This window comes from Aquarana catesbeiana, linkage group LG12, assembly GCF_042186555.1.
Source record: "Aquarana catesbeiana isolate 2022-GZ linkage group LG12, ASM4218655v1, whole genome shotgun sequence".
NCBI classification, from domain to species: Eukaryota; Metazoa; Chordata; class Amphibia; order Anura; family Ranidae; genus Aquarana; species Aquarana catesbeiana.
The window spans coordinates 201931983-201958559 of NC_133335.1; the positions used below are offsets into that span (position 1 = coordinate 201931983).

General features: G+C 44.7%; 1 protein-coding gene across 2 annotated transcripts in view; it reads right to left on the reverse strand.

Moving 5' to 3' along the window:
• Positions 1-26577, reverse strand: part of SGK2 (serum/glucocorticoid regulated kinase 2) — a 106478-nt gene that overhangs the window by 13530 nt on the left and 66371 nt on the right. For both annotated transcript variants that reach the window (XM_073606495.1, XM_073606496.1), the window contains exons 7-10: positions 23671-23707; positions 18765-18851; positions 9223-9318; positions 5891-6046 (exon numbers count right to left, since the gene is read on the reverse strand). In XM_073606495.1, coding sequence (XP_073462596.1) covers positions 5891-6046; positions 9223-9318; positions 18765-18851; positions 23671-23707 — 376 coding nt within the window. The remainder of the gene's footprint in view (positions 1-5890; positions 6047-9222; positions 9319-18764; positions 18852-23670; positions 23708-26577) is intronic.

The window sequence follows — 26577 nt, forward strand, 5'->3', positions numbered from 1 at the left end:
CGTGGCACTTTGTGCGTCGGATTTGTGTACACATGATCAGAATTTCCGACAACGGATTTTGTTGTCGGAAAATTTTATAGCCTGCTCTCAAACTTTGTGTGTCGGAAAATCCAATGGAAAATGTGTGATGGAGCCTACACACGGTCAGAATTTCCGACAACAAGGTCCTATCACACATTTTCCATCGGAAAATCCGACAGTGTGTACAGTGCATAACTACCACAAAAGGGCTAGTTGATTGTGTATGCATCCCAGGCCAAGTATTCCCATTGCTCTTCAGATAGGACATAGACACAGGGCAGTTTTTGAACTCGGGACCTGGAGTTTTGCTTGGGCGCATGTTCTCCCAGAGAATTTGTCATATGATTCTAATAGTTTTGGATTTATATGACTCATAAGCAGTGGATTACTATGCTAAGCCACAGTCTTAACTGTCCCAAAGTAAAGATTAATGAATAACCCAGAGAGTTCTGTATCAAGGCTCTTCATAACCTGATGCATAACAGGACCAAAGAGGTGTGCTGGTTGTGTAAAAGGCTCTTTGTTACAAACTCAACCCCAAAAAAGTGCTTCCTTTGTAAGTCTGCTGTTGTGCCAACAAAGAACAGCAAAATAATAGTGTTTTTCAGGCTGGGTCGTGGGAGTAGGAAAATAATATTCTATGTCGAAACTAAGCACCAGTGTTCAGTTACCGTGACCCGAAAACCAGGAAAGGATTTACCCTTCTATTTGCCCCAGTGCATAGCTCCCAACTGTCCCTGATTTCGAGGGACTGTCCCTGATTTGGAGCAATGTCCCTCTGTCCCTCATTCCTCCTCATTTGTCCCTCATTTTGGTCTGATCTATATAGTTGTATATAAAATGTACTTTTTTTGTATCTATCAAAAAGTGTTTTCCAGCACTAAACCTTTCATCTGATTTCTAAATTGCTGCATTTGTAAATTCCAAAAGCCAATATAAAGGCATAGTAGTGGTAAAAAAAGCACTTTTGGGTTTAACCCTTTCATGACTAAGCCTATTTTGGAAATTTGGTGTTTACAAGTTAAAATCCGTATTTTTTGCTAGAAAATTACTTAGAACCCCCAAACATTATGTATATTTTTTTTAGCAGAGACTCTAGAGAATAAAATGGAGATTGTTGCAATATTTTATATCACACGGTATTTGTGCAGTGGTGTTTTAAACGCAAATTTTTGGAAAAGGGACACTTTCATGAATTTTAAAAAATCCAAACAGTAAAGTTACCCCAATTTTTTTGTATAATGTGAAAGATGATGTTACGCCGAGTAAATAGATACCAAACATGTCACGCTTTATAATTGCACGCACTCGTGGAATGGCGACAAACTACGGTACCTAAGAATTTCCATATGCGACGCTTTAAATTTTTTGTACGGTTACCAGGTTAGAGTTACAGAGGAGGTCTAGTGCTAGAATTATTGCTCTCGCTCTGACGATCGCGGCGATACCTCACATGTGTGATTTGAACACCGTTTACATAAACATCCCTTGTGACAGTAATAGGGGTGACAGGTACTCTTTATGGAGAGATCGGGGGTCTAAAAGACCCCCCCATCCCTCCTTTACACTTCAAAGCATTCAGATCGCCGAAAACGGCGATTCTGAATACTGTGTACTTTTTTAAAACCTGCACCATTGGCAGCCGAGTAAAGGGGAAGTGACGTCATGACGACGCTTCCGCGTTTACAATTTGAAGGCTGGAACGAAGCCGCCCACAGCTTAGTTCCAGCCTGCCCGCAGCCGCAGGAGGCATCGGATTGGTCACCGGGCCTCCCGATGGCACGGGAGGCCCGGTAAAAGCAGCGGGAGGCGGGAGGCGGCGGGAGGGGAGGCGTCCCCTCCCACTGCTCCGATATAACAGCCGAGCAGCTTTTAGCCGCATCGGTTGTTATACACGGATAGCCAATTGCCAGCTCTAAACAACGGTACCGGGATGATGCCTGCAGCTGCGGGCATCATCCCGGTATAACCCCCGAAAGCCGAGTACACACATCTGCGTACGGTCGGCGGGAAGGGGTTAACCAATCTTGGTTTGTTTTGTACAATTCTCCTTTAAGGGGCGTGGCAAGGGGTGTGTCCTATCCCTGCATACTTTTGCTGATAGGTGTCCCTCATTTCCATCTCAAAAAGTTGGGAGGTATGCCCAGTGACCATTGCCACTGGGAAAGAAAATGGTAGGAAATACCATAATATTTAGGTGGTCACCAGAACACAAATAGAGGAGGCATTATCCACTGGGACACCTGTTCTGGTGACAACTGTCTAAAGCTGACCATACTCTATACACTCTAATTATATAGCATACTATACTGTCTAAAGCTGGCCATACACAATGCTATCTAATGTCCTCTAGATCTACCATCAACTATGTAGTGCAAGGACCTCCCCGATTTGAGAGGAAATTAAATGGGAGGTTTAGAGGTTTCCTCATATTACATGTTTTTTGTAACTCAAAATGAGATTGTATAGCGTTATGGCTGGTTAGAGAGGGGATTTTGCTTATTTTGGAGAGATTTCCTCTTACTTCCTGTTGTGTCTAACAGAGAGGAAGTGAAGGTAATTCTCCCCGATGGGGCACAATCTGACAGGTTTTAAAAATCAACTAATTTATCCAAAACAAAAAAAAAAGTTTTGGCTTTGAATACAAGGTTAGGCAACCTTGATAACCTTGTAGGTGAAACTACAAATCCCATCATGCCTCTGCGACTGGGAGTTATGCCTGTGGCTGTCAGTCTTGCAATGCCTCATGGGACTTGTAGTTTTACAACAGCTGGAGTGGCAAGGTTGCCTTCCCCTTTCCCTAATGCCGCGTACACACGGTCGGACTTTTCGTCTACAAAAGTCCAACGGACGCTGACGGACTAAAGCTGGCTGGTAATCCGATCGTGTGTGGGCTTCTCCGGACTTTCAACTGACTTTTTTAGCCTCAAATCCGACGGACTTTAGATTTGAAACATGCTTCAAATCTTTACGTCGTAAGTACGACGGACCCCGAAATCCGCTCGTCTGTGTGCTAGTCCGACGGACAAAAACCCATGCTAGGGCAGCTATTGGCTACTGGCTATGAACTTCCTTATTTTAGTCCGGTGTACGTCATCACGTACGAATCCGTCGGACTTTTGTGTGGTCGTGTGTAGGCAAGTCCGTTCGTAAGAAAGTCTGCCGCAAGTCCGCCGAAGGTACGTCGGAAGTATGTCGGACAGGCTGTCGGACTTTTGTAGACGAAAAGTCCGACCGTGTGTACGCGGCATTATTCTTCTGCATAGTAATCTTTGTTCCAAGAGCCTGCAGATCCTATACTGAAACTATAGGGCACAGGGACCCCAAAGTCAGAAGAAACTGTTTCAAGAGGTCACCTGCCAGTACAACTGTTCTGCAATAGTGATGCTATACTGCTCTACATCATTTCACAAATGTTCCAAAGTTTCATTGTGCTGAGGTTACACCCCTTCCCACAAATCAAACCAAAAGTAGAAGAGCAAAAAAATATGAGTGTTCAAGGATGACCACTCAGTATATCTATTCCAACAAACGGCATGTATAATATATAAAAAAAAAAAAAAAAAAATCTTTATTACTAAACATTAAAAGTTGTACAAACAATGGGGGCATAATTTCCACCCCACATAAAATAAAACCAACAAAGCAGCGGTCAGAGAGATAGGAGTATTTCCTACGCGTTTTGTGATCACGGTTGCTTCCTCGGGGCTTCACAACCTCGTCATCTGACAAAGCGTCTAATATCGACAATTAAAATCAAGTGAATTCATCATGTCGATCTGGGCTATGGGGAAGCGAAAAATGTAACCAAAGGCGAAGATAGTGCCCAGCATAGATTAAACCAGCCAGAAAGAAGGTTGGAAAAGGATTTTACCGACCAAGTATGGTTCTCAAAAAAAGGGGCTATGGCAACAGGAGGTAAATGGCATTCACACCATTCTCATCATGGTCTGGCAGCATTGGCAATAGGTCCAAATGCAGCACCATCAACAATAATTAACATGAAGAACAGTTTCCATCATACGTTCCATATAATACAATTGCTCCTGGATGACTGCCAGGTACACAATGTCCAGTATTTCCCTTGCCTAATGAGGACCCTGCTCACATCAGCACATCTCTCTGACCGCTGCTTAATTTATGTGGGGTGGAAATTTTGCCCCCATTGTTTGTACAACTTTTAATGTTTTGTAATAAAGATGTGATTTTTTTCTTTTATAATATACATGTCATTTGTTGAGTGTTCATTCTTGAACACCCATATCTTTTTTGCTCTTCTACTTTTGGTTATATTTCACTGGGTTGATAAGCACTCAGTATTGAGCTGGATTAGCCATTATTTACTATGTGCTGTGTCTCTCCCGCATAATTTTCTGTATACCTTTCCACAAATCTCCACCCTTTTGTAGCAAAATGTCACAGTAGGTGCACAAGCAATCTCTGTTACATCATGTGAGACAAGGGTATGATCTAGCATTCATACCTCCCACTGGTTTATAGAGATCCAACCGAGAAGACCCATGTGTTGCCAACATCCCAAATTGAACAATATTATATAAGAAGTACCCCCCCCCAGGTAAATACTAAGGGACTTTTAAGGCAACTAATCAGCAAATATTTGGAAAAATATATAGAACTTTATCAATGTAAAATATGTGGTGCATACAACATCAACAAAGGAAAAAAACACGTTTCTGGACCTTTTCCCTTGGAGGACTAGCATTTACCCTGACCTCTCTGCAGCAACCGTGTCTGTTTCTACCCTCAGCCACACCACATGTGGCAGTTCTTGTTGCATTTTCTACTTGACTGGTATGTTTGTCTTTACTTGACTTCAACGATGCTCATTCCTTTGATCTTGAATATGAATCTGATGTGTGACTTTATCTCATTATAGAATATCAATATAGCAGCACTACCCCGTATGAAATGCCCCTGAAGAAAGAACTCTACATAGGTCCATAAACACGTTTTTTTTTTCTTTGTTGGTGTTGTATGCACCACATATTTTACATTAATAAATTTCTATATCTTTTTTCCAAATATTTGCTGATTAGTTGCCTTAAAAGTCCCTTATGCCGCGTACACACGGTCAGACTTTTCAGCTACAAAAGTCTGACAGCCCGTCCAACAGACTTTCGACTGACTTTTGGTGGACTTTCAACAGACTTTCTAACGACCGGACTTGCCTACACACGATCACACAAAAGTCTGACGGATTCGTATGTGATGACGTACACCAGACTAAAATAAGGAAGTTGATAGCCAGTAGCCAATAGTATACAGACGAGCGGATTTCTGGGTCCGGCGGAGTTACAACGTAAAGATTTGAAGCCTGTTCCAAATCTAAAGTCCGTCAGATTTGCGGCTGGCAAAGTCAGCTAAAAGTTCGGGGAAGCCCATACACAATCGGATTGTCCGCCGGATTTGGTCCGTCGGCGTCCGTCGGACTTTTGTAGCCGACAAGTCCGACCGTGTGTACGCGGCATTAGTATTTCCCTGGGGGGGTACTTCTTATATAATATACCTCCCATTGGGACTGCCACAGGCCAAAATTGAGTGACCCCCAGGGCCAGATTTCCATTACTGAAGCTGGTAGGTGTAAGTCAAAACCCCATTGCTAGGCTCACCATTTTTTTATACAGAACATTTTGTTGTTTTCAGCCCTGAGTGGCTGCATGCCCAGGTTCAGGTGGGGAGGCGTAAAACCATGGCTCAACTGCCTGTTTCTACCACCCCGTAGCCGCACATATGAACGAAGCCTAACAGTGAATCCTGCCCTGACTGAACCTTTAACTTATTTTGCTGGACACACAGAGGTCATACTATACGAAGAGCTATGAATATGTAATGGAAGGAGATACTGTACAAAGTCAGACTTGGCACCCAATCGGCAATGCTGATCCTTGTGCAGAAGACCCTGGAGGATGTCGCAGGTGGCGGTTGTCTTTCCTCCTGGGAGTTGCAGCGGCTGGTTCAGGATGTTGTCATACATTTGGGAAACATCCCGGCTGTAAAACGGAGGCTGAGCAGAGACAAAGAAGGATGGATGTGAGAATGTTGGTGAGATAGTAAATGCAGCTTAGTGATAGGAAGTAAATAGTAATAGTATATAAATACAGTAATTGTAAACAGAACAATACATACACGGGGGGATTTGCAGTAGGGATCCACCCATGGTGGTAGGAAAGAAAATTGCATAATGTATGGCCCAGCATAAGGCTCTTTTCACATGAGTGATGATAGTATGTCATGGCAATGTGTACTGCCCCAAGTGACATCATCTCCACCTTAGGTGGGCAATAAAAATGTGGATGCACATGTTTTTCCTGCCCCCTGACCACCTACCTACAGGCAGACATGGTGCCACTTGGGGCAGTACACATTGCCACGACATTAACGCGACATGCCGAGTTTGACAGATGGCACGACTGTCAAACTATGCTATTTAGGTGAATGGGACTACCTTGCATAGCCAAACTATGACCGTGATCAGAATTATTTGATTGGTTAGTATTAGTAACACAGACACTTTTCTTTCATTGGTATGGCCAGCCAGAGCCGTCTTTAATGCAGGGCAAAAGGGGCAACTGCCCTGGGCCCTGTCATTTTTGGGGGGCCCAAAGCAGTTGCCCCTTGAGCCCGCGCTGCTGCCTGCTGAGAACCGAAGTTCTGTCACCTCCAGCGCTAGTTACTCTGGCTGCTCCCTGCTGTCCTCTGGGAGAGGAGTGCTGCTTCTGTATTTACAAGTGACAGCGCTCCTCTCCGTGCAGCCGTTCAGACCCCTCCCTGCTCCACACATCAGTCTCTGTGAGAGCAGAGGAGGGAGGGGGCAGGGCATCCACACAGGCGGAAGTTCCTCCAGGGAACGGCAGCTGCACGGACATGCTGTGAGTTGAGGCTGCTCTTCTGCAGTTGTTTTCTAGGGGGGAGGGAGGTGAGCTCTGAACTGGGATTCGAGGGGAGGAGAGCTTTGTACCTGGGGGGGGGGGACTTGGACGTACAGCACACCTCTCATCCATGCATTTTGCACATAACGCACCCCTTATCCATGCATTCTGCACACAGCGCACCCCTCAACCTTGCATTCTGCACATAGCGCACCCCGTCAACCATGCATTCTGCACATAGTGCTCCCCCTAAACAATGCATCCTGCATATAGTGCACCCCTCATCCATGCATTCTGCACATAGCATACCCCTCAACCCTGAACTCCGCACATAGCGCACCCCTTAACCCTGCATTCTGAACATAGCATACCTCTCAACCCTGCACATAGAGCACCAGTTGGGAGAGGGGGTGAGCTTTGAACCGGGGGTTCGAGGGGAGGAGAGCTAGGTACCTGGGGAGGGGGGGGGAGAACTTGGATATACAGCACACCTCTCATCCATGCATTCTGCACATAATGCACCCCTCATCCATGCATTTTGCACATAGCGCACCCCTCATCCATGCATTCTGCACATAGCGCACCCCTGAACCCTGCATTCTGCACATAGCGCACCTCTCAACCATGCATTTTGCACATAGTGCACCCCCTCAACCATGCATTCTGCACATAGCGCACCCTTCATACATGCATTCTGCACCCCTCATCCATGCATTCTGCACCCCTCATCCATGCATTCTGCACATAGCGCACTCCTCATCCATGCATTTTGCACGTAGCGTACCCCGTCAACCATGCATTCTGCACATAGCGCACCCCCTCAGCCATGCATTCTGAACATAGCGCACCCCTCAACCCTGCACATAGAGCACCCCTTAACCCTGCATTATGCACATAGCGCACCCCTGGACTCCGCACATAGCACCCCCTGCACTCTGCACATAGTGCACCCCTTATCCATACATTCTGCAGCCCTCATCCATGCATTTTGCACATAGCGCAACACTCATCCATTCATTTTGCACATAGCGCATCCTGTCAACCATGCATTCTGCACATAGCGCACCCCCTCAACCATGCATTGTGCACATAGTGCACCTCTCATTTAGGCATGCATTCTGCACATAGTGCACCCCTCAACTCTGCACATAGCGCACCCCTTAACCCTGCATTCTGCACATAGCGTACCCCTCAACACTGCACTCTGCACATAGAGCACCCCTAACCCTGCATTCTGCACAAAGCGCACCCCTGAGCTTTGCACGTAGCACACCCCTGAGCTTTGCACATAGCACACCCCTGGACTCTGCACATAGCTCACCCCTCGACTCTGCACATAGCTCACCCCTCGATCCTGAACTCTGCACATAGCGCACCTCTCAACTCTGCACATAGCACACCCCTGAATCCTGCACTCTGTACATAGCGGACCCCTCAACTCTGCACATAGCACACCCCTGAACCCTGCACATAGCACACCCCTCAATCCTCCACTCTCCACATAGCGCACCCCTGAACCCTGCACTCTGTACACCCACACCCACAATTTGATACAGAGGTAATGATGTGCAGTAACCTCTAGCAACCTATCAGTGAACAGTAATGGTCTGCTGTAATCTCTAGCAACCAATCAGTGAGCAATAATGATTTATATTAACCTCTGGAAACCAATCGGGTAGCAGTAATGATGTACAGTAACCTTTAGCAACCAATCAGTGAGCGGTATTGATAAGCAGTAACCTCTAGGGAATAATCAGTGAGCGGTAATGATATGGTTTAATCCCTGGCAACCAATCGCAATTGCTGCCTGATCCGCTGCAGTAAATTGATTTTGAGTCAAGCTGCTATTTATTGTATGTCCCAGAGCAGGGGGCCCAAGAAAATGTTTGCGCACGGTCCAATCAATATTAAAGACGGCCTTGTGGCCAGCACAGAAGCTCATGCAATTTTTGGGTGGGGATTACATGATGGGATGTGTAACTATGAGAGAGTAGAAAAAAAGGAGTACAGGAAGAACAGATCATTGAAGTCCACAGTCCAGACAGAGACAGATGTAAAGAAATAGGCTAAGTGTGAATAACAGGGTGGAGATAGTCCAAGAACAATAACATCAGAGACAAACTATGACCTGCCGACACCAGTCTGAGATTGCTCAACCTGGCCTTACCTGTTGTGCAAGCACCATGCCTTTAGTGAAAAGGGAGCAGAGAAATAGAAGAAAGAGAAAATTCAAAGGTGATGAGAGAAGAACATCTGACAGTGTGTACAACAAGGATAGCACTAGTTCTCTCTGCTCAGAAAAGATACTTGCCAGTCCATAGAGCATCTCATACAAGACAGCGCCCAAACACCACCAGTCCACGGTGCGATCATATGGCTGCTTCCTCAGGACCTCAGGGGCCAGGTACTGGGGAGTAGAGGTAAAGATGTGGTATCAGAACACGAATGGCATCCATGCTCATTAGTAGATGGTCATAAAAGGCCAACTCTGGGCAAATAAAAAATGATCTCTTGCAGTGAGGCTGTGCTCGTTTATATCTAGGGGAACAACATAAGGAGATATACTTACCCAACCCTCAATTCCTCCACGCAGCTAGACTGGTCTGTGCAAGGTGTGCACCCCCAAACTCCAGCAGGCTAGGATCCTGATTTCATCAAGACCAGAGCAGAATCCATAGTCCTGCACTGGATGACAGGATGCCGAGGGAAAGCCCACTGCTGGGGGGAGCAACACTGCAAGGGGATCATTTTTTATATGCCCAGAGCCGGGCTTTAAAGTTGATGTTAAACAGTAACCATTCTTTTAACTTTATGACAGCAATATGCATATATGCAGTGGAAAGTGGGTGGACCTTAACACCCAGTTGCTACATATACAGTGGGGACGGAAAGTATTCAGACCCCCTTACATTTTTCACTCTTTGTTATATTGCAGCCATTTGCTAAAAACATTTAAGTTCAATTTTTTCCCTCATTAATGTACACACAGCACCCCATATTGACAGAAAAACACAGAATTGTTGACATTTTTGCAGATTTATTAAAAAAGAAAAACTGAAATATCACATGGTCCTAAATATTCAGACCCTTTGCTCAGTATTTAGTAGAAGCACACTTTTGATCTAATCAGTGGTGTATTTAGGTTTTGTGCTGCCCTAGGCCTGACTAAACGCATGCACCCCCCTAATTTAAATACGACCCACCCCATCCTGCCGAGGCCACACCCCTTCCTGTTTAAGACCCACCCTATCATCTGTAAACAACACCCCTTCCTCTTTAGGCTCATTTGGCACCTTTCAGGGGGGAATGGATACCTGTTTCTGACAGGTACCCTTCCCCACTTCTGGGAGACTGCGCTGTCCCCTCTGAAGTTTGCCCCCCCCCCTCCTTCCTCCACTGGGCCATTCAGAAAGTGCAACGTGCTTCGCACATGTGCAGTAGGGAACCGGTCGGTTTCCCTTACCATGAATGATAGTGGCAAAACCCGAGAGCCAATCCGAAAATCGGCTGAGGTGTCGACATTGCTGGATCCCTGGACAGGTAAGTGTCCTAATATTAAAATCAGCAGCTACAGTATTTTTAGCTGCTGAGTTTTAATGCTATCACGGGGGGTCTCACTGTGCCCATCAATTGCAGCCTCACTGTGCCCCATCAAACGCAGTCACTGTGCCCATCAAATGCAGCCACTGTGCCCATCAAATGCAGCCACTGTGCCCATCAAATGCAGCCACTGTGCCCATCAAATGCTGCCACTGTGCTATCAAATGCAGCCACTGTGCCCATCAAATGCTGCCACTGTGCTATCAAATGCAGTCACTGTGCCCATCAAATGCAGCCACTGTGCCCATCAAACGCAGCCACTGTGCCCATCAATTGCAGCCACTGTGCCCATCAATTGCAGCCACTGTGCCCATCAATTGCAGCCACTGTGCCCCATCAAACGCAGCCACTGTGCCCCATCAAACGCAGCCACTGTGCCCCATCAAACGCAGCCACTGTGCCCCATCAAACGCAGCCACTGTGCCCCATCAAACGTAGCCACTGTGCCCCCAAACGCAGCCACTGTGCCATCAAAAATAGCCATTGTGCCCTCAAACGCAGCCACTGTGCCATCAAACGCAGCCACTGTGCCCTCAAATGCAGCCACTGTGCCCATCAAATGCTGCCACTGTGCCCTCAAACGCAGCCACTGTGCCCATCAAATGCTGCCATTGTGCTATCAAACGCAGCCACTGTGCCCATCAATTGCTTCCACTGTGCCCATCAAATGCTGCCAGTGCCCATAACACTGATATACTTTATTAAATCACTGTACCTGCTGTCCTGGGGGTTTCCCTCGTGCTCCTCTCTCTCCTCCTGTCGTCACAGCCCCAGGGCCGAGGAGAAGATTCACTGCAGGAAAGCAGTGCAGGGGAGGGTAGGCGGAGCTTAAGGCTCCACCTGTCACCTGTTGCTTATGGGGGTGCGAGTGACACACGCTGCCCCCGCATGAGAGAAAGCCCCCCACCCGTCTTGCTGATTCCCGGCTCCCGCTGCCGCCTCCCGCACACATGCAGCCCACGGCTGCCGGCTTTCTGTAGCGGCGCCGTGGTGTATGGGCGTGCTTGTCAGAGAGTAGGGGGGCGTGAGATACACACCCCCATCCTCTGCCAAGCACGCCCATACACAGTGGCGCCGCTACAGAAAGCCGGCTGCCCTGGGCTGCATGTGGGGGGGTGGCCCTTTTTGCCGCCACCCGCAAAGTGCCGCCCTAGGCCTAGGCCTTGTCGGCCTAGGCCAAAACACAGCCCTGGATCTAATACAGCCATGAGTCCTTTTGGGAAAGATGCAGGAAGTTTTTCACACCTGGATTTGGGGATCCTCTGCCATTCCTCCTTGCTGATCCTTGGACTATCTCCTTTAAGTCAGGGCTCTGGCTGGGCCATTCAAGAACAGTCACGGAGTTGTTGTGAAGCCTCTCCTTCATTATTTTAGCTGTGTGCTTAGGGTCATTGTCTTGTTGGAAGGTAAACCTTCGGCCCAGTCTGAGGTCCTGAGCACTCTTGAGAAGGTTTTCGTGCAGGATATCCCTGTACTTGGCTGCATTCCTCTTTCCCTTCATTGCAACCAGTCGTCCTGTCCCTGTAGCTGAAAAACACCCCCACAGCATGATGCTGCCACCACCAAGCTTCACTGTTGGGACTGTATTGGACAGGGGATGAGCAGTGCCTGGTTTTCTCCACACATACCGCTTAGAATTAAGGCCAAAAAGTTCTATCTTGGTCTCATCAGACCAGAGAATCTTATTTCTCATCATCTTGGAGTCCTTCAGGTGTTCTTCAGCAAACTCCATGCGGGCTTTCATGTGTCTTGCACTGAGGAGAGGCTTCCGTCGGGTCACTCTGCCATAAATCCCCGACTGGTGGAGGGCTGCAGTGATGGTTGACTTTCTACAACTTTCTTCCATCTCCCGACTGCATCTCTGGAGCTCAGCCACAGTGATCTTTGGGTTCTTCTTTACCTCTCTCACCAAGGCTCTTCTCCCCTGATAGCTCAGTTTGGCCGGACAGCCAGCTCTAGGAAGGGTTCTGGTCGTCCCAAACGTCTTCCATTTAAGGATTACGGAGGCCACTGTGCTCTTAGGAACCTTAAGTGCAGAAGAATTTTTTTTGTAACCTTGGCCAGATCTGTGCCTTGATAAATAAAAAAGAGAAGGGTGGGACTTTAAATGAAGTTTGCATCCCTAGAGGTGACACGATGCAAATGAAGGCGGACAGTACTCAGAATATTAAGGCTATGAACATACAAACCATTGTAGAATCGGTATTGAGCAATAGGACGTGCCCAGTTCCGGGAGCTGCGATGCGCTCCTGGGGCCCGCCCCTTTCCCCTCTCTCCTCAGGGGGTTGTTCAGGGATCGGGGGGACGCCCAATTGCGCATCGACGTCACGCCAGTGACGCCGTTCGCGCTGCGTCGCTTCCAATGACGCTGGCGTGCTGACGCCACCTTTCCTCCTGACGCCTCTCATGAGGTGATTGGCGCTAGACGGGGTCGGGCGGGTCCCGCCCCTTCTGCTTTCTGGCGCCAACTCCCCCTCTCCTTGAGGCTGTTCTAGCGTGCCGTTGGTGGACACCAACCATCCAAGTGGAGTATATATACTCCCTCGGGGCCAGTTAGTCTCCCTCAGGGCTTGTAATCCATCACCACGAGGAACCATTTCACCTCACCAGCTTCATTAAGCTTCTAGGTATATCTACCAACCTCCCTCACTATCTTTCCACGTTCCTTTATAATCTTTTTCTATTCCCATTTCCCTTTGGTGCTATGACCTTTGCCCACCCTTGGGGCTCTCTGTTTGACCTCCTCTTTTTCTACACTACCCCATTACTATTAAATAAGTCATTTTGTCACCTCTAGGTATCTCACCGGACCCCACCTTTCCTATACCCTTCCATTACATTTACAGCCTTCACACTTCATTTTTATTACCTTTTTTCCATATATTTATTTACCTTATCACCATTTTATTTTACCCACTAGTTTATTGTATTGTATAATTGTTATTATTATATAATTTTTATAATTATTTTTACCTCTCTCCCCCGCCCCCTCCATTTTCTTACATTTATCTACCATTCCTGCACCTCACTTTTCACACATTCTGTTTATCCACCCCCTAGGTATTCTGTCTCCCCCTGATATCCATCCTTGGTTGGGTTTATCCACCTCAGCTCCCGGGACTGATGTTTGCTGCCCGGCTGGATTTCGGCCCTCCATACCCGTGTCCAGTCTCATTGGCACTATTGTAAGTGTTCGTGGTAAATGGGGACATTACCCCTCCTTTCTCCTCTCCCTACATAACTCAATCCGTTGTTTACTTTACACAAACTAATTATGTGTTTCTATACCTAGACATTTCTCTCATTTTTGCTCCTGATGAGTGGCAGTTGCCACGAAACGCGTAGAGCCAATAGATGCCTTATTATTCCTACCTTTCAACACTACCAACTGTTCTTTTTACCAATTGGACTGTATCAATAACTACAGTTATTTTTCCTACCAAGGAGACACGCTTCAATGAAAGTGAATTGCTTTTTACCATATGTACAGCATGAACCAACCTTGATATCAATATACTATGCTATTATTATCACTGGTATATATTGTATATGTTTTAAACTATGCATCTATTCTGTTACTATTTTACTGTGTGAATACCATTATTACCGTTAACTCTGTACAATAAATCAGTGATTGCTCAATACCGATTCTACAATGGTTTGTATGTTCATAGCCTTAATATTCTGAGTACTGTCCGCCTTCATTTGCATCGTGTCACCTCTAGGGATGCAAACTTCATTAAAATCCCACCCTTCTCTTTTTTATTTATCAAATTGCCAGGGATGGAGGCGCTGGGCGATAGTTGCCCTGCGTCTTCATTTAAAGTCCCATTTAGTTGTTCTAGTTTTTTACAGATCTGTGCCTTGCCACAATTCTGTCTCTGAGCTCTTCAGGCAGTTCCTTTGACCTCATGATTCTCATTTGCTCTGACATGCACTGTGAGCTGTGTCATATTTTTATATTTTATACTGGTATTAAACATTTTTTATATTGCCATCGGTTATATAGTGGGTATTATGTATTGGGCCAATTCTCGCCCGCATGCCCCTGCTGTATTGTGGCTTACCATTATGTTATATTGTATTATTATACGGAGGCGCCCGATCTTGCTATTTCACTGTTCTCCACCAGGGGATGCTTTTCTTCATCTACATTGGGTTGGTTTCCCCCCTCCCCTTTAGTTATTACATTGCTTCCCCGCTGGGTGGATGGGACGTCACCATTAGCTCTCTGTGATTGGACACTGCGGCGCCTCCTTGTACTATTTAAGACGTGTGGTGTACCAAGATGGCCGCGCCTCAGATGACGTCTTGATGACGAAACGCGTAAGGTGTGGCCATACGGTACGCACACGTCGCTTTCACGTTCTGACTCTGCACTTCCGGTTTCGGCAGCCAGGCTGGTGGAACGCACGCCGTCACCTCGCTACCTAGACACCATCCGTTTTTGTTTTTGCTAGGAGAGCACTGTCAGCTCCCGTTTTTAAACTTATTAATCATTTTTTTTGAACAATAAACTTTTCTTTTTAAACGGACTCACACTATGAGGATTCCTTGTTTCTCCACACATATTTTGTTCCGGTGGATACTTATGTAAAGAACAACGTGGATCCAGTGGGAAGGGGCTCGCTGAACCTGAGAGGGGGATCCTGAGACTCCAGTATTCCGGCCACAGGATTGATTCATGCCCTTCACCCCTGCAGGGGTTGGGCTTTCTGGTGAGTGAGGGCACAAGAGGGGGCCTGCCAGATACGGACACACTAACACTGAAACTCGTTGGGGATTACACACCTGTCTGATATACCTTCATTGGACAATTTATATTGGATGTTTTTGAGTGCATCACATATTTATTCATATACCTGTTTGATTGCACATATTTATTAATTAATATCCTCATTTTTTGATTTATTCACCTTTTATATACATTTCTACACTTTCACATTTTTATTTATTTTTTCATTTATTTTTTATTATTCAATTCAGGAAGATCACAGATGTTTATTTGGCTCACTTACATGTATATTTTATGTATTGTGTATGATATTGGGCACGTTAGTGGGAATTTTAATGTTGTTACCACTTTTTATGTCACTTTTATCCATCCTGTACTATGTATGATTGTGTGTTTTTTCACTTTTGGTAGTGACTTGCATATTCACACCTTCTGTTATTAACTTAAGGGATTAATACATAGGATTTTAGTTAGATTCTTTCACATACTTTGGTGCACACTGCACATTTATTGTTTACTACTTTTATAATTTACATTTTTATTTTTTATTCATATTTTCTTTTTCCTCATTTTCTGGTGGGTTGTGTTTTGCGTTTTTTGATTTTTCCATTATCTGTGAACAGCGCCATTCCCCTATTAGAACATTATTGTCAGCCATTATCAGCACCTTTTGAAGCAGTGTTAAAAATCCTGCTTATTGCATTTTTTTTGCATATTTGGTCAGTTAAAAAAAAAAAAAAACACACCTCCCCGTTGAAATGTATTGAAAACGCAGCAAGGATGCATCAAAAATGCACCTGTGTTGCGTTTTTGATGCATTAGTCACATACCTATTAAAAACGCGGTAAAATTCACGGCAAAAATTGCAGGCGTTTTTACCAACAATTATCTGCACTTTTTTTTCTTTCGGTACAACGCTGAAAATCCTATTTTCAGGCGATAATTTTCGGCAGCCGAAATTTCGTTGTGTCACTAGTTTCCAACCTGTTTCTTAAAGCTGAACTTCACCTGAAAAGGGAAGATTCGCTTTTTCTCCTCCTCCCCCTCTAACACTTTTGAAGTTTCCTTTTCTTCCAGGGAGCAGGTACCTGGTTTTGACAGGTACCCGCTCCCGCTTCCAGCTGCCGTACACATGGGCTGAATGTCGGGCGGTTTCTATTGAACCGCCCGATATTTGGCCCGCTACCTCGGCTCACATAATAGAGGATGATGGAGAAATAGGTTTCCTTTGTCCTATTTTTGACAGATAGAAGATTTCCACATAAATACATAAAATTTGATATTTTAGATGTAAGACTAGTTTGGCATACACAAAAAAAAGGTAAACTCTGAAGATAAATCATGCTGGGTTAAAGTGACACTAAACAATGGTTTAAAAAAAAATTTTAAAAAAAGGAAATTCTATTCAAGTATGTATTTTTCTCACAATAAAAGTCCTTCTATTGCTCTCGGCCTCCTTCAAATCTCAAAAATCCTTTTTTTTTGCTGCTGTGATCTGATAGAGGGTGGCTGCGTTGATTTTTCATAGTTTCACTGTATGTCTTGCTGGCTACCGAGAAGAACTAAGGATCATAGACTATGGGATTTGTAGTGTGCAAAGAGCAGTGCACATGACCACAACTAACATGCACTGCTTGTTCTAAACATACCGAAGTGAGGAGGGGGGGGACACAGGTTTGGGAGCTCAAGGAGGCGGAAAAACACAGTAAGAAACAATTTCATGAAAAATAGATTATAGGGTCATTAACCACTTCAGCCCCGGAAGGATTTACCCCCTTCCTGACCAGAGCACTTTTTGAGATTCGGCACTGCGTCGCTTTAACTGACAATTGCGCGACGTGGCTCCGAAACAAAATCGACGCCCTTTTTTTCCCCACAAATAGAGCTTTCTTTTGGTGGTATTTGATCACCTCTGCGATTTTTATTTTTTGCGCTATAAACAAAATAAGAGTGACAATTTTGAAAAAGACGCATTATTTTTCACTTTTTGCTATAATAAATATCCCCAAAAAATATATAAAAAAACATTTTTTTTCCTCAGTTTAGGCTGATACGTATTCTTCTACGTATTTTTGGTAAAAAAAAAATTGCAATAAGCGTTTATTGATTGGTTTGCGCAAAAGTTATAGCGTTTACAAAATAGGGGATAGTTTTAGGGCATTTTTATTAATAATTTTATTTTTTTACTAGTAATGGCGGCGATCGGCGATTTTTTATTGTGACTGCAACGTTATGGCAGACATGTTGGACATTTTTGACACATTTTTGGGACCATTGTCATTTATACAGCAATCAGTGCTATAAAAATGCACTGATTCCTGTGTAAATGACACTGGCAGTGAAGGGGTTAACCACTAGGGGCTAGGGAGGGGTTAAGTATGTCCTAGGGGAGTGATTCTAACTGTAGGGGGGATGGTGTTTACAATGGCATCTCCCCGTTTGTCCTCTCCGTGAGGTGATCGCGGGTATGCCCGTGACGATCGAGTCCGCGGGACCCGCGACCCAACTCACGGAAATCGCGGCAGGCGCACACGCCATCTTTGGCCATCTGTGCCCCATTGCGGAGATTTCCCTTCACTTCCTGTCCCATAGCTAAAACAGGAAGTGAGAAGAAATCCATGCATATTAAGGGAATTGCTTGGGGACCCCCAGGTCACTAATACTAGTGTCCAGGGGTGTCACTAGGGGGTGGCTTTTGGGGCTATAGCCCCGAATCTGGGGCCAATAGCCCCGAGTCTCTGCAGGGGTCCCCAAGGGGAGGAGAGGCTCTCTGGGGACCATTATGTAAGTGGGGGGCTCTCTGGGGACCCTGATGCAAGGGAGAGGCTCTCTGGGGATCTTAATTTTAAGGCAGAGGCTCTCTAGGGACCCAGATTTAAGGGGGAGGCTCTCTGGGGACCCTAATGTAAGGGGGGCTCTCTGGAAACCCTGATGTAAGTGAGGGGCCCTCTGGGTACCCTGATGAAAGAGGGAGGCTCTCTGAGGAATCTGATGTAAGGAGGAGGCTCTCTGGGGACCCTGATGTAAGCGGGGGCTCTCTAGGGACCCCGATGTAAGGGGGGCTCTCTGGGGACCCTGATGTAAGTGGGGGGCTCTCTGTGGATATATATACACACACACGTATATTACTGTATATACATATGTATGCCCACCCAAGCGTATGACTTTCTTTACTATGCTGCTATGGGCTCTAGCCCCAGATCTTTTGTAGATCTAGAAACCCCCTGCTAGTGTCCCCATGGGAAGATTTCTATTACTTATCTTGTTACAACCCAAAATTTGGAGTTTTCATACCTTTCACTTTCAATGATAATGGTAAACAGGACAAATAGAGAAGGTGAATCTCCTTAATGGGGGGCACAGGCAGCAATAAAATCTGATAAGCATTCTAATTCACATCCACACTATCCAAAACTAAAAAAAAAGTTTTGCCTTTCATTATACTTTAAGTGTCACTTTAAAGTCACATAGTGTGCCATTTTTGCATTTTTTGTATACATTTTAGAAGATCTGTATACCTCAGGAGTCCCACAGAAGGTACAAGTGGTCTCTTCTGGCTCCATCCCCTCTTTGCAGAGACCAAAATCAGTCAGAACAACATGGCCCTGGAAGTAAGCAGGAGATAACATTCAGCTGAATTTTGCCGTTAAAGCAACTCTTTAGCTAAAACAAATATGTAAATAAAGTCCTCCTTGCAAATAAGCCAGCTAATACCCTCCCTTCGGATGCCCATACACATAGATTTGGAGCAATGTCCCTCTGTCCTTCTCTCCCTCTCATTTGTCCCTCATTTTGGTCTGATCTATATAGTTGTATATAAAATTCACTTTTTATCTTTCAAAACGTGTTTCCCAGTGCTAAACCTTTCATCCAATTTCTAAATTGCTGAATTTGTACATTTTAAAAGCCAATATAAAGGAATAGTAGTGGTAAAAGAAAAAGCACTTGTGGATTCAATTAACCTTTTTTTTTGGTTAATTCTCCTTTAAGGGGGTGTGGCAGGGGGCGTGTCCTATGCCTACATACCTTTGTTGGTAGGTGTCCCTCATTCCCATCTCTAACTGTTGGGCAGTATGCATACATCTCAGCTGTAATGAAGGAAAGCAGTTGCCTCAAGACTCTGCAAAATCTGACACTTCCGTTCCTGGAGTGTCAGATCCCTGGACCCCCCCTGCATGCTGTAGTTCCTGTCATTGCCCCCTATATCACTCATGGACAAAGTAGTGAGAGCTGACAGATCAAACCACAGAGGGGCGGGGGGGGGGGGCATTGTATCTTTCAAGGAGTTCTATGGTCACAACATACACTTTAATTTTATGAAGTCTGGCAGTGGGGTGATTTGGCGGAATGTTTGTTACTAGCTGCAACAACATGGTTACAAGTGAAATACAGTTGAACCTCGGATTACGGGCATAATCTGTTCCAGGAGTATGCTCGTAATCCAAAGTACTCCCATATCAAAGCGAGTTTTCCCATTGAAGTCAATGGAAATGAAAATAATTTGTTCTGCATTGACTTCAATGGGATGCAATACCGCATGCGGCCAGAGGTGGGGAGGGGCGCCGAAGAGCCTCAGAAACGGCCTGGAAAGGTCCGAGGACACGTCGGCTGACCTCGGCAAACGTCGGAAAGGCTCGGAAACTGAGTATTTCCGTGTATTTACGTGTCTTTTCGAGCATTGCCAAATGGTGGCGATCGGCTGCGATCGTCGCTGTTCGGCTCTGCTCAGCTCCGGCGCCCCCGCACCTCAGGCCAAATGCGGTACTGCAGGCCCTATTAGGTTGAATTCTGCTCGTCTTGCAAGACAACACTCGCAAACTGAGTAAGAATTTTTTTTAAAAAGTTGCTCGCAAATCAAAATGCTCTCAAACCAAGTTACTCTTAAACCGAGGTTCCACTGTATAGTATTTTCAAATCCGTCACACTCTTTTCATGTTGAATTTTAAAAACAGCGGTGTTCTGCCAGATTAGCAGACCTGTCAGATCTGCAGGATTTCCGCTGCTTTTAAAATTCAACAACAAAACAATGTCACAGACTTCTAAATACTGTTTTGCACTATATAAGCTGAGCTTACCGTTCAAAATAAGTGTGGAATGCAAGACTTGGGTGGGTGTAAAAAGATGTCAGCTGCCGCCTTCTGACTGCAGGCTTAGTACGGCCGAGTGCGGGGTGTAGCAACATGGCCGTCGGTTGACAAATTTGACATGCAGTGTCCTGACGTCAGTGCATGTGGTTTTCTGCAACAGCTGATTTCACTTCACAGGAAGTGACATAGTTCGATATTCTGCCGGGTTTGACATTTTGTCAGAACACCGGTGCAAGGATTTTTGCCTACTTAGGTGAAGGAACAGCTGTCCTCCCACCACCCCCTGCACAATGGCAGTCCTAGAGCTATTTTTTATTTTTTACATTTTTTGTTTACATGTTTTAAAAATAATTTTAGGCCTTTTATTACTTAAAACCCCTGAAATTTTTTTTTTTTTTTTTAAGCAGACACCCTAGAGGATAAAATATGTATTACCTAATTTTTTTGTAAAATGTAAAAGATGAGGTTGTGTTGAGTAAAATGATACCCATGTCAAACCTTGAAATTGCATGCGCCTGCAATGCTTTAAGGCCTGATTCACAGGCCTGAATCAGGCCTTAAAGCCCCTACAGGTCATCAGTGTAGAGATGCAAGAGCACTGCTGCTAAAATTGTTACTCTCACTCTGGCATGTGCACTGATATATAACATTTTTAGGACAAGCACCGTTTTTATACGTAGGTGCCCCAACGCACGCATTTTTTGTAGGTGCATGTGTGTGTGTGTGTGTGGGGGGGGGCTCTAATAGCCCCCTATGTGATAACATATAGGTGACAGTTTCTCTTTATAGAGACACCCAGGGTCTATTAGACCCTGGATGGCTCCTCTCTAATCCACTGCAGCTGATGGAACACAGACGGTCAGCTGTATCCCCCAACACTGGATCAGGAAGTGAAATCATAAACCTCACTTCCTGATCTGTGTACAGGAGGGAGGCTAAGTGGACAAAGGTCCGCTGAGCTCTAGCCGCCCTTCCCAGCGACACTCACCATGACAGCACTGGGCCCACAGGTGGGAAGTTTACAGACTTCAAGATTGTTCAGACTAATAGGAGTAGGCTAGAAATAATTAAAAATCAGTGTAGAAATGAATAGATGATTTAAAATTTCGACCATAGATATGCTTTAATGAATGGGGCACTCATTAAAAGGAGAAAAAAATAGGAAAGAATTTTAGGGAAGCACATAAGTCATTTTTCCGGAACATTTCTTTCCATTGCCTCCCTATAAAGCCAGCTCTCACTACAGAAGAGGAAGAACTATAACTAGGAGGAGCTGTGCAACATCCCTTTCCCTGCATCTATTACCTTTTGTACCACCACCCCCTCCCTTTAGAACGTAAGCTCTACGAGCAGGGCCCTCCCGTCCCTTCTGTATTGAACTGTACTGTAATTGTGCTGTCCCCCCTCTACATTGTAAAGCACTGCGTAAACTGTTGGCGCTATATAAATCATGAATAATAATAATCCCAAAGCTCTGAGTAGTCAATGAACACATTTAAAAATTTTCCCAGAACTGTCACTGTTTCAGGAAATAAATAGGTGTAACACAAATATAAAATACCAAAATTTCTGTGCACAAGCCTTCAAAATTGAGCTGCATGCACTAAGTGGTGTAATCAATAATATCAATACAGGCGGCCCCCCGGGCTATAAACAAGGTTCTGTAGGTGAGTTCTTAAAGGTTGTTCTGGCCCTTCACAAAAAATGTAAAGTCAGCAGCTACAATTACTGTAGCTGCTGACTTTTAATATTAGGACACTTACCTGTCCAGGGTTCCTGCGATGTCGACACTTCAGCCGATTTCCGGATCGGCTGTCGGGTGCTGCCATTCCCAGTAAGGAAACGGGTCCCTACTGCGAATGCATGAAGCGCGCGTCGCTTTATAATTGGCCGGCAGAGGAAGGAGGAGTGGGGCCGAACTTCTAAGGGACAGTGCTGCAGAAGTGGGTAAGGAGTACCTGTCAAAAACAGATAACCGTCCCCCCCCCCCCCCCCCCGAAAGGTGCCAAACGTGGCACCGAAGGGGGAGGAGGAGACAGATAAGTGGAAGTTCTGATTTTGAGTGTTATGCCGCGTACACACGATCGGAAATTCGGCCAGCAAAAGACCGATGAGAGCTTTTCGTCTGAAAATGCGACCGTGTGTATGCTCCATTGGAATTTTGCTGGCCGAATTTCCAGCCAGCAAAAGATTGAGAGCATGTTCTTAATTTTTCGGTCGGAAAAAGTTCCTATCCGAAAACGCGATCGTCTGTAGCAATTCCGACGCGCAAATTTCCTATGCATGCTCGGAAACAATTCGACGCATGCTCGGCAGCATTGAACTGCATTTTCTCAGCTCATCGTAGTGTTGTACGTCACCGCGTTCTTGACGGTCGGAGTTCATCGAACTTTTGCGTGACCGTGTGTATGCAAGGCAAACTTGAGCGGAATCCTGACGGAAAAGCCATCATATCTTTTTCCGATGAGGATTCTGACCGTGTGTACGCGGCATTACTCCGCTTTGAGTTGGATTTGTATGCAAGTTGGAACAGGTAAATTTTTTAAGTGTATCTACAGCAAAAAAATTATAAGTTTTGGATAGCATAGGGAAGGGTTAACTGGCCATGCAGTGATGTGGGATTGCTGGACAGTAGGTGGCAGAATGCGGTGAGCAGCAAGACAGTTTCCGGGACCAGTGTAACGTCACGCTGCCTCCGTGTGCAAGTCACATGTTTGTAACTCGGGGACTGCCTGTATATGAAAAGGCAAATGTTTTCAAACTGGCAAAAATTGGCAATGTGCCATTGCAATGTGTTGGGACAAGTGTGACTACGAATATTTTTGTGTCCCTGGCAAGAAAAAAAAAAGAGGTCCTCTTTAAGAAAGAATATGAATAATACTTACCTTTCCAAGGGTGGTGACTTCTTTCTATGATCTTCTCATGGGCTACTCTAGATGAAAACTCAGAATGATTTCTGGTGGGTGTCCCCATCCTATTTTTACCCCTTCCCTCTTTGGTTGCTAAGACTCTGTCACAGCAACCAATGACGCTGTGGCCCAGCTGGCAGCATCCCAGCAACCAGTGACATCGTGCATTTGGCTGGGCCGTACAGCATCTTTGGTCATCAGCAGCCAGCACCATAATAACTAATCAAGTTGTGTGGCCCAGCTGCCAGCATCTTAGCAACCTGCTTAGCAACACTTTGCATGTGTACAGGGCAACATTACTAAGCTGCAGCTGTTCGGTAGTGACATTCCGCCCTCTGTGCCGCCGCCCACCGAGTGTCGCCTAAGATTGTCACCTCACTTTGTCTTATTTTCTTTTCAAAACCTCTTTTCACTTTCTTTTTTCTTACCTGGCTATCAAGGAGGATGTTTTCAGGCTTCAAGTCTCTAGAAAAGGAAAGATAAATAATAAGCATGTATTTGAAGAACAAGCAGTTTCTGCTGTTAGGTTTATTGGGTCTTTAAAACGTACACTATTGCCTATATTTCTCATTATGGCCTAGATTTGTGTCAGTCTTCTTTTTACTGACAATAATTGAAGCATAGATGGACAATTATAATTATATTCAAACATAACCATTAACCACTTTATCTCTGGAAGGTTTTACCCAGTTCATGACATGGCCTTCAGGGCATTGTTTGATATTCAGCACTGTGCTACTTTAACTAGCAATTGCTTGGACATGCAACACTGTTCCCAAATGAAATTTATATCATTTTTTTATGATAGAGCTTACTTTTGTTGGGATTTCATGACCACTGGGTTTTTATAATATATATTATATTATTATATAAACGCCCGAAGAAAAAAAATGAACATTTTGAAAAAAACAAACCATATGTTCTACTTTCTGTTATAAAATATATCCGATAAAATCAAATGTCTCCATAAATTTAGGCCAAAATGTATTCTGCTACATGTCTGTGATAATAAAAAAAAAAGAAAAAAATCCCAATAAGTGTATATGAATTGGTTAGTGTGAAAGTTATAACATGTACAAACTATGGTATATATACTGGAATTTACGCAGCTATAGATGCTATACTGGTAATGGCGGTGATCTGTGACTTGTAGCGTGACTATGATAGTGTGGCGGGCAATCTGGGGCTAGCAGACACTGGCTGGGCTAAATGACTGACACTGACATTGCCAGTGACACTAATACAGGGATCAGTGATAATAATGTACACTATACTAATGACACTGGCTGGGAAGGGGTTAACATTTAGGGGAAATTAAAGTGGTAACAGTGTGCCTAACAAGTGAAATGTATGCTGCTAACAGATCTGGCTGCTTTTTCTCCCTGAAGTCGTATTTAATTTCAGGGAGAAGAAACAGCCAGATCGCTGTCTGTGTGCAGAGTTCTGTGTTTTTAAACACAGAACTCTGTGCTGCGATTGGCCACAGCCGATCAGCAGGTTTTAGCCAAAATCATTGGCTAAAATCTGCTGACAAACATGTGCTGTGTCCAATTACAGCACAGGAAGCACATGTGTGCTCCCCAAACCTGGAAGAAAGGCCGCAATATACAGGTACGTCGCCTAGCCTGGCTGTGCTGCCCATCTGCATTAGATGTACTGTGGGTGGGTGGCAAGCGGCTAGAGTGTATCTAAATCCAAACCCAAAAATATAATATATTTCAGCCTATTGTTCAGTTGTTTTTCTTTTTTCCAGCTTCTTTTGCTTTATTTTCACCTGGTAATCCTGCAAATAACAGGTCTTGTCCCCAGGTGGCTATCCCACTCCTCCACTGTATCTATAGGTGGAGCCATGGTTGTCACCCTAGGCCATAGCTCCCAACTGTCCCTGATTTCAAGGGACTGTCCCTGATTTCGAGCAATGTCCCTCTGTCCCTCGTTCCCCCTAATTTGCCCCTCATCTTGGTCTGATCTATATAGTTGTATATAAACTGCACTTTTTATCTTTCAAAAAGTGTTTCCCAGTGCTAAACCTTTCATCCAAATTTTAAATTGCTGCATTTGTAATTTTTTAAAGCCAATATAAAGGAATAGTAGCGGTAAAAAAAAGCTCTTGTGGATTTAATTCTTTTTTTTTTTTGCTTAATTCTCCTTTAAGGGGGTGTGGCAGGGGGCGTGTCCTATACCTACATACGTTTGCTAGTAGGTGTCCCTCATTCCCATCTCAAAATGTTGGGAGGTATGCCCTAGGCTGCTCTCCGGATATTGACTACATATCATATTGACTACAAACATACCCCATAACACAACTCCATTATATAGGGGGGCAGGGCAATTGGTAGATAACTAGGAAGTTATTCTTTGATGCAGCTTACAGGAAGGGACAAGGACACTGCATTTCTAGCAAGATTAGATATTCACTGCAAGATGACGAAACGTTCTTAGCTTAAAAATAAAATGAATGCAACCACCACATTTAAGGACTGTAAGCTGCAACATATTGCATTTTTGCTCTTGGGTTTAGTTATCCTATAAATTCTTTAGGGCCTTCGTCAATGGGATTTGGGCCTGTGATGATGACATCGGTTGGATTTGATTCGGAGATCATTCAGAATTCATTGATAGGTGCACTTAACCTGCAGTTGACCTCCTTCTGACTTGCACTGGACCTGAAGTCCTTTCAGATTTTTTAGGCCATGATTTCAAAGACATCAGTTAGATGCAATCTCATCAATTTGTGTCAATGTTTTAAAAACGTTGTTTCTATGTATATTTTGTAATCATACTGTATATGTAAATAGAGACATATTTGCTCATTACACTGTATCTGCACACTTCCCTTCCTTCTATTGTAGTGCTACACAAGGGTTGTACTATGCTGTACCTTCCCTCAGTGCAAATGTATGTGTTGTTGTCTGAGTCACTGAAAACAATGCACTCCCTGTGTGTCCAACATCTTATCCCTGTAGTTAGGAGCCAGACATTGTTATTGCATGGAGCCACTGAGAGCTCCATCTAGTGGCTAATCTACACACACTCACTATCTTTCTCACACACACACATATACTATTACACACACACACACATATACTATTACACACACACACACACACACACACTATCACACACACTCACACTCACTATCTTTCTCACACACACACAATCACACACACACACACACTATCACACACACTCACTATCTTTCTCACACACACACACACACAATCACACACACACACACATATACTATCACACACACTCACACTCACTATTTTTCTCACACACACACACACACACTCTCTATCTTTCTCACACACATACTATCACACACAATCTCA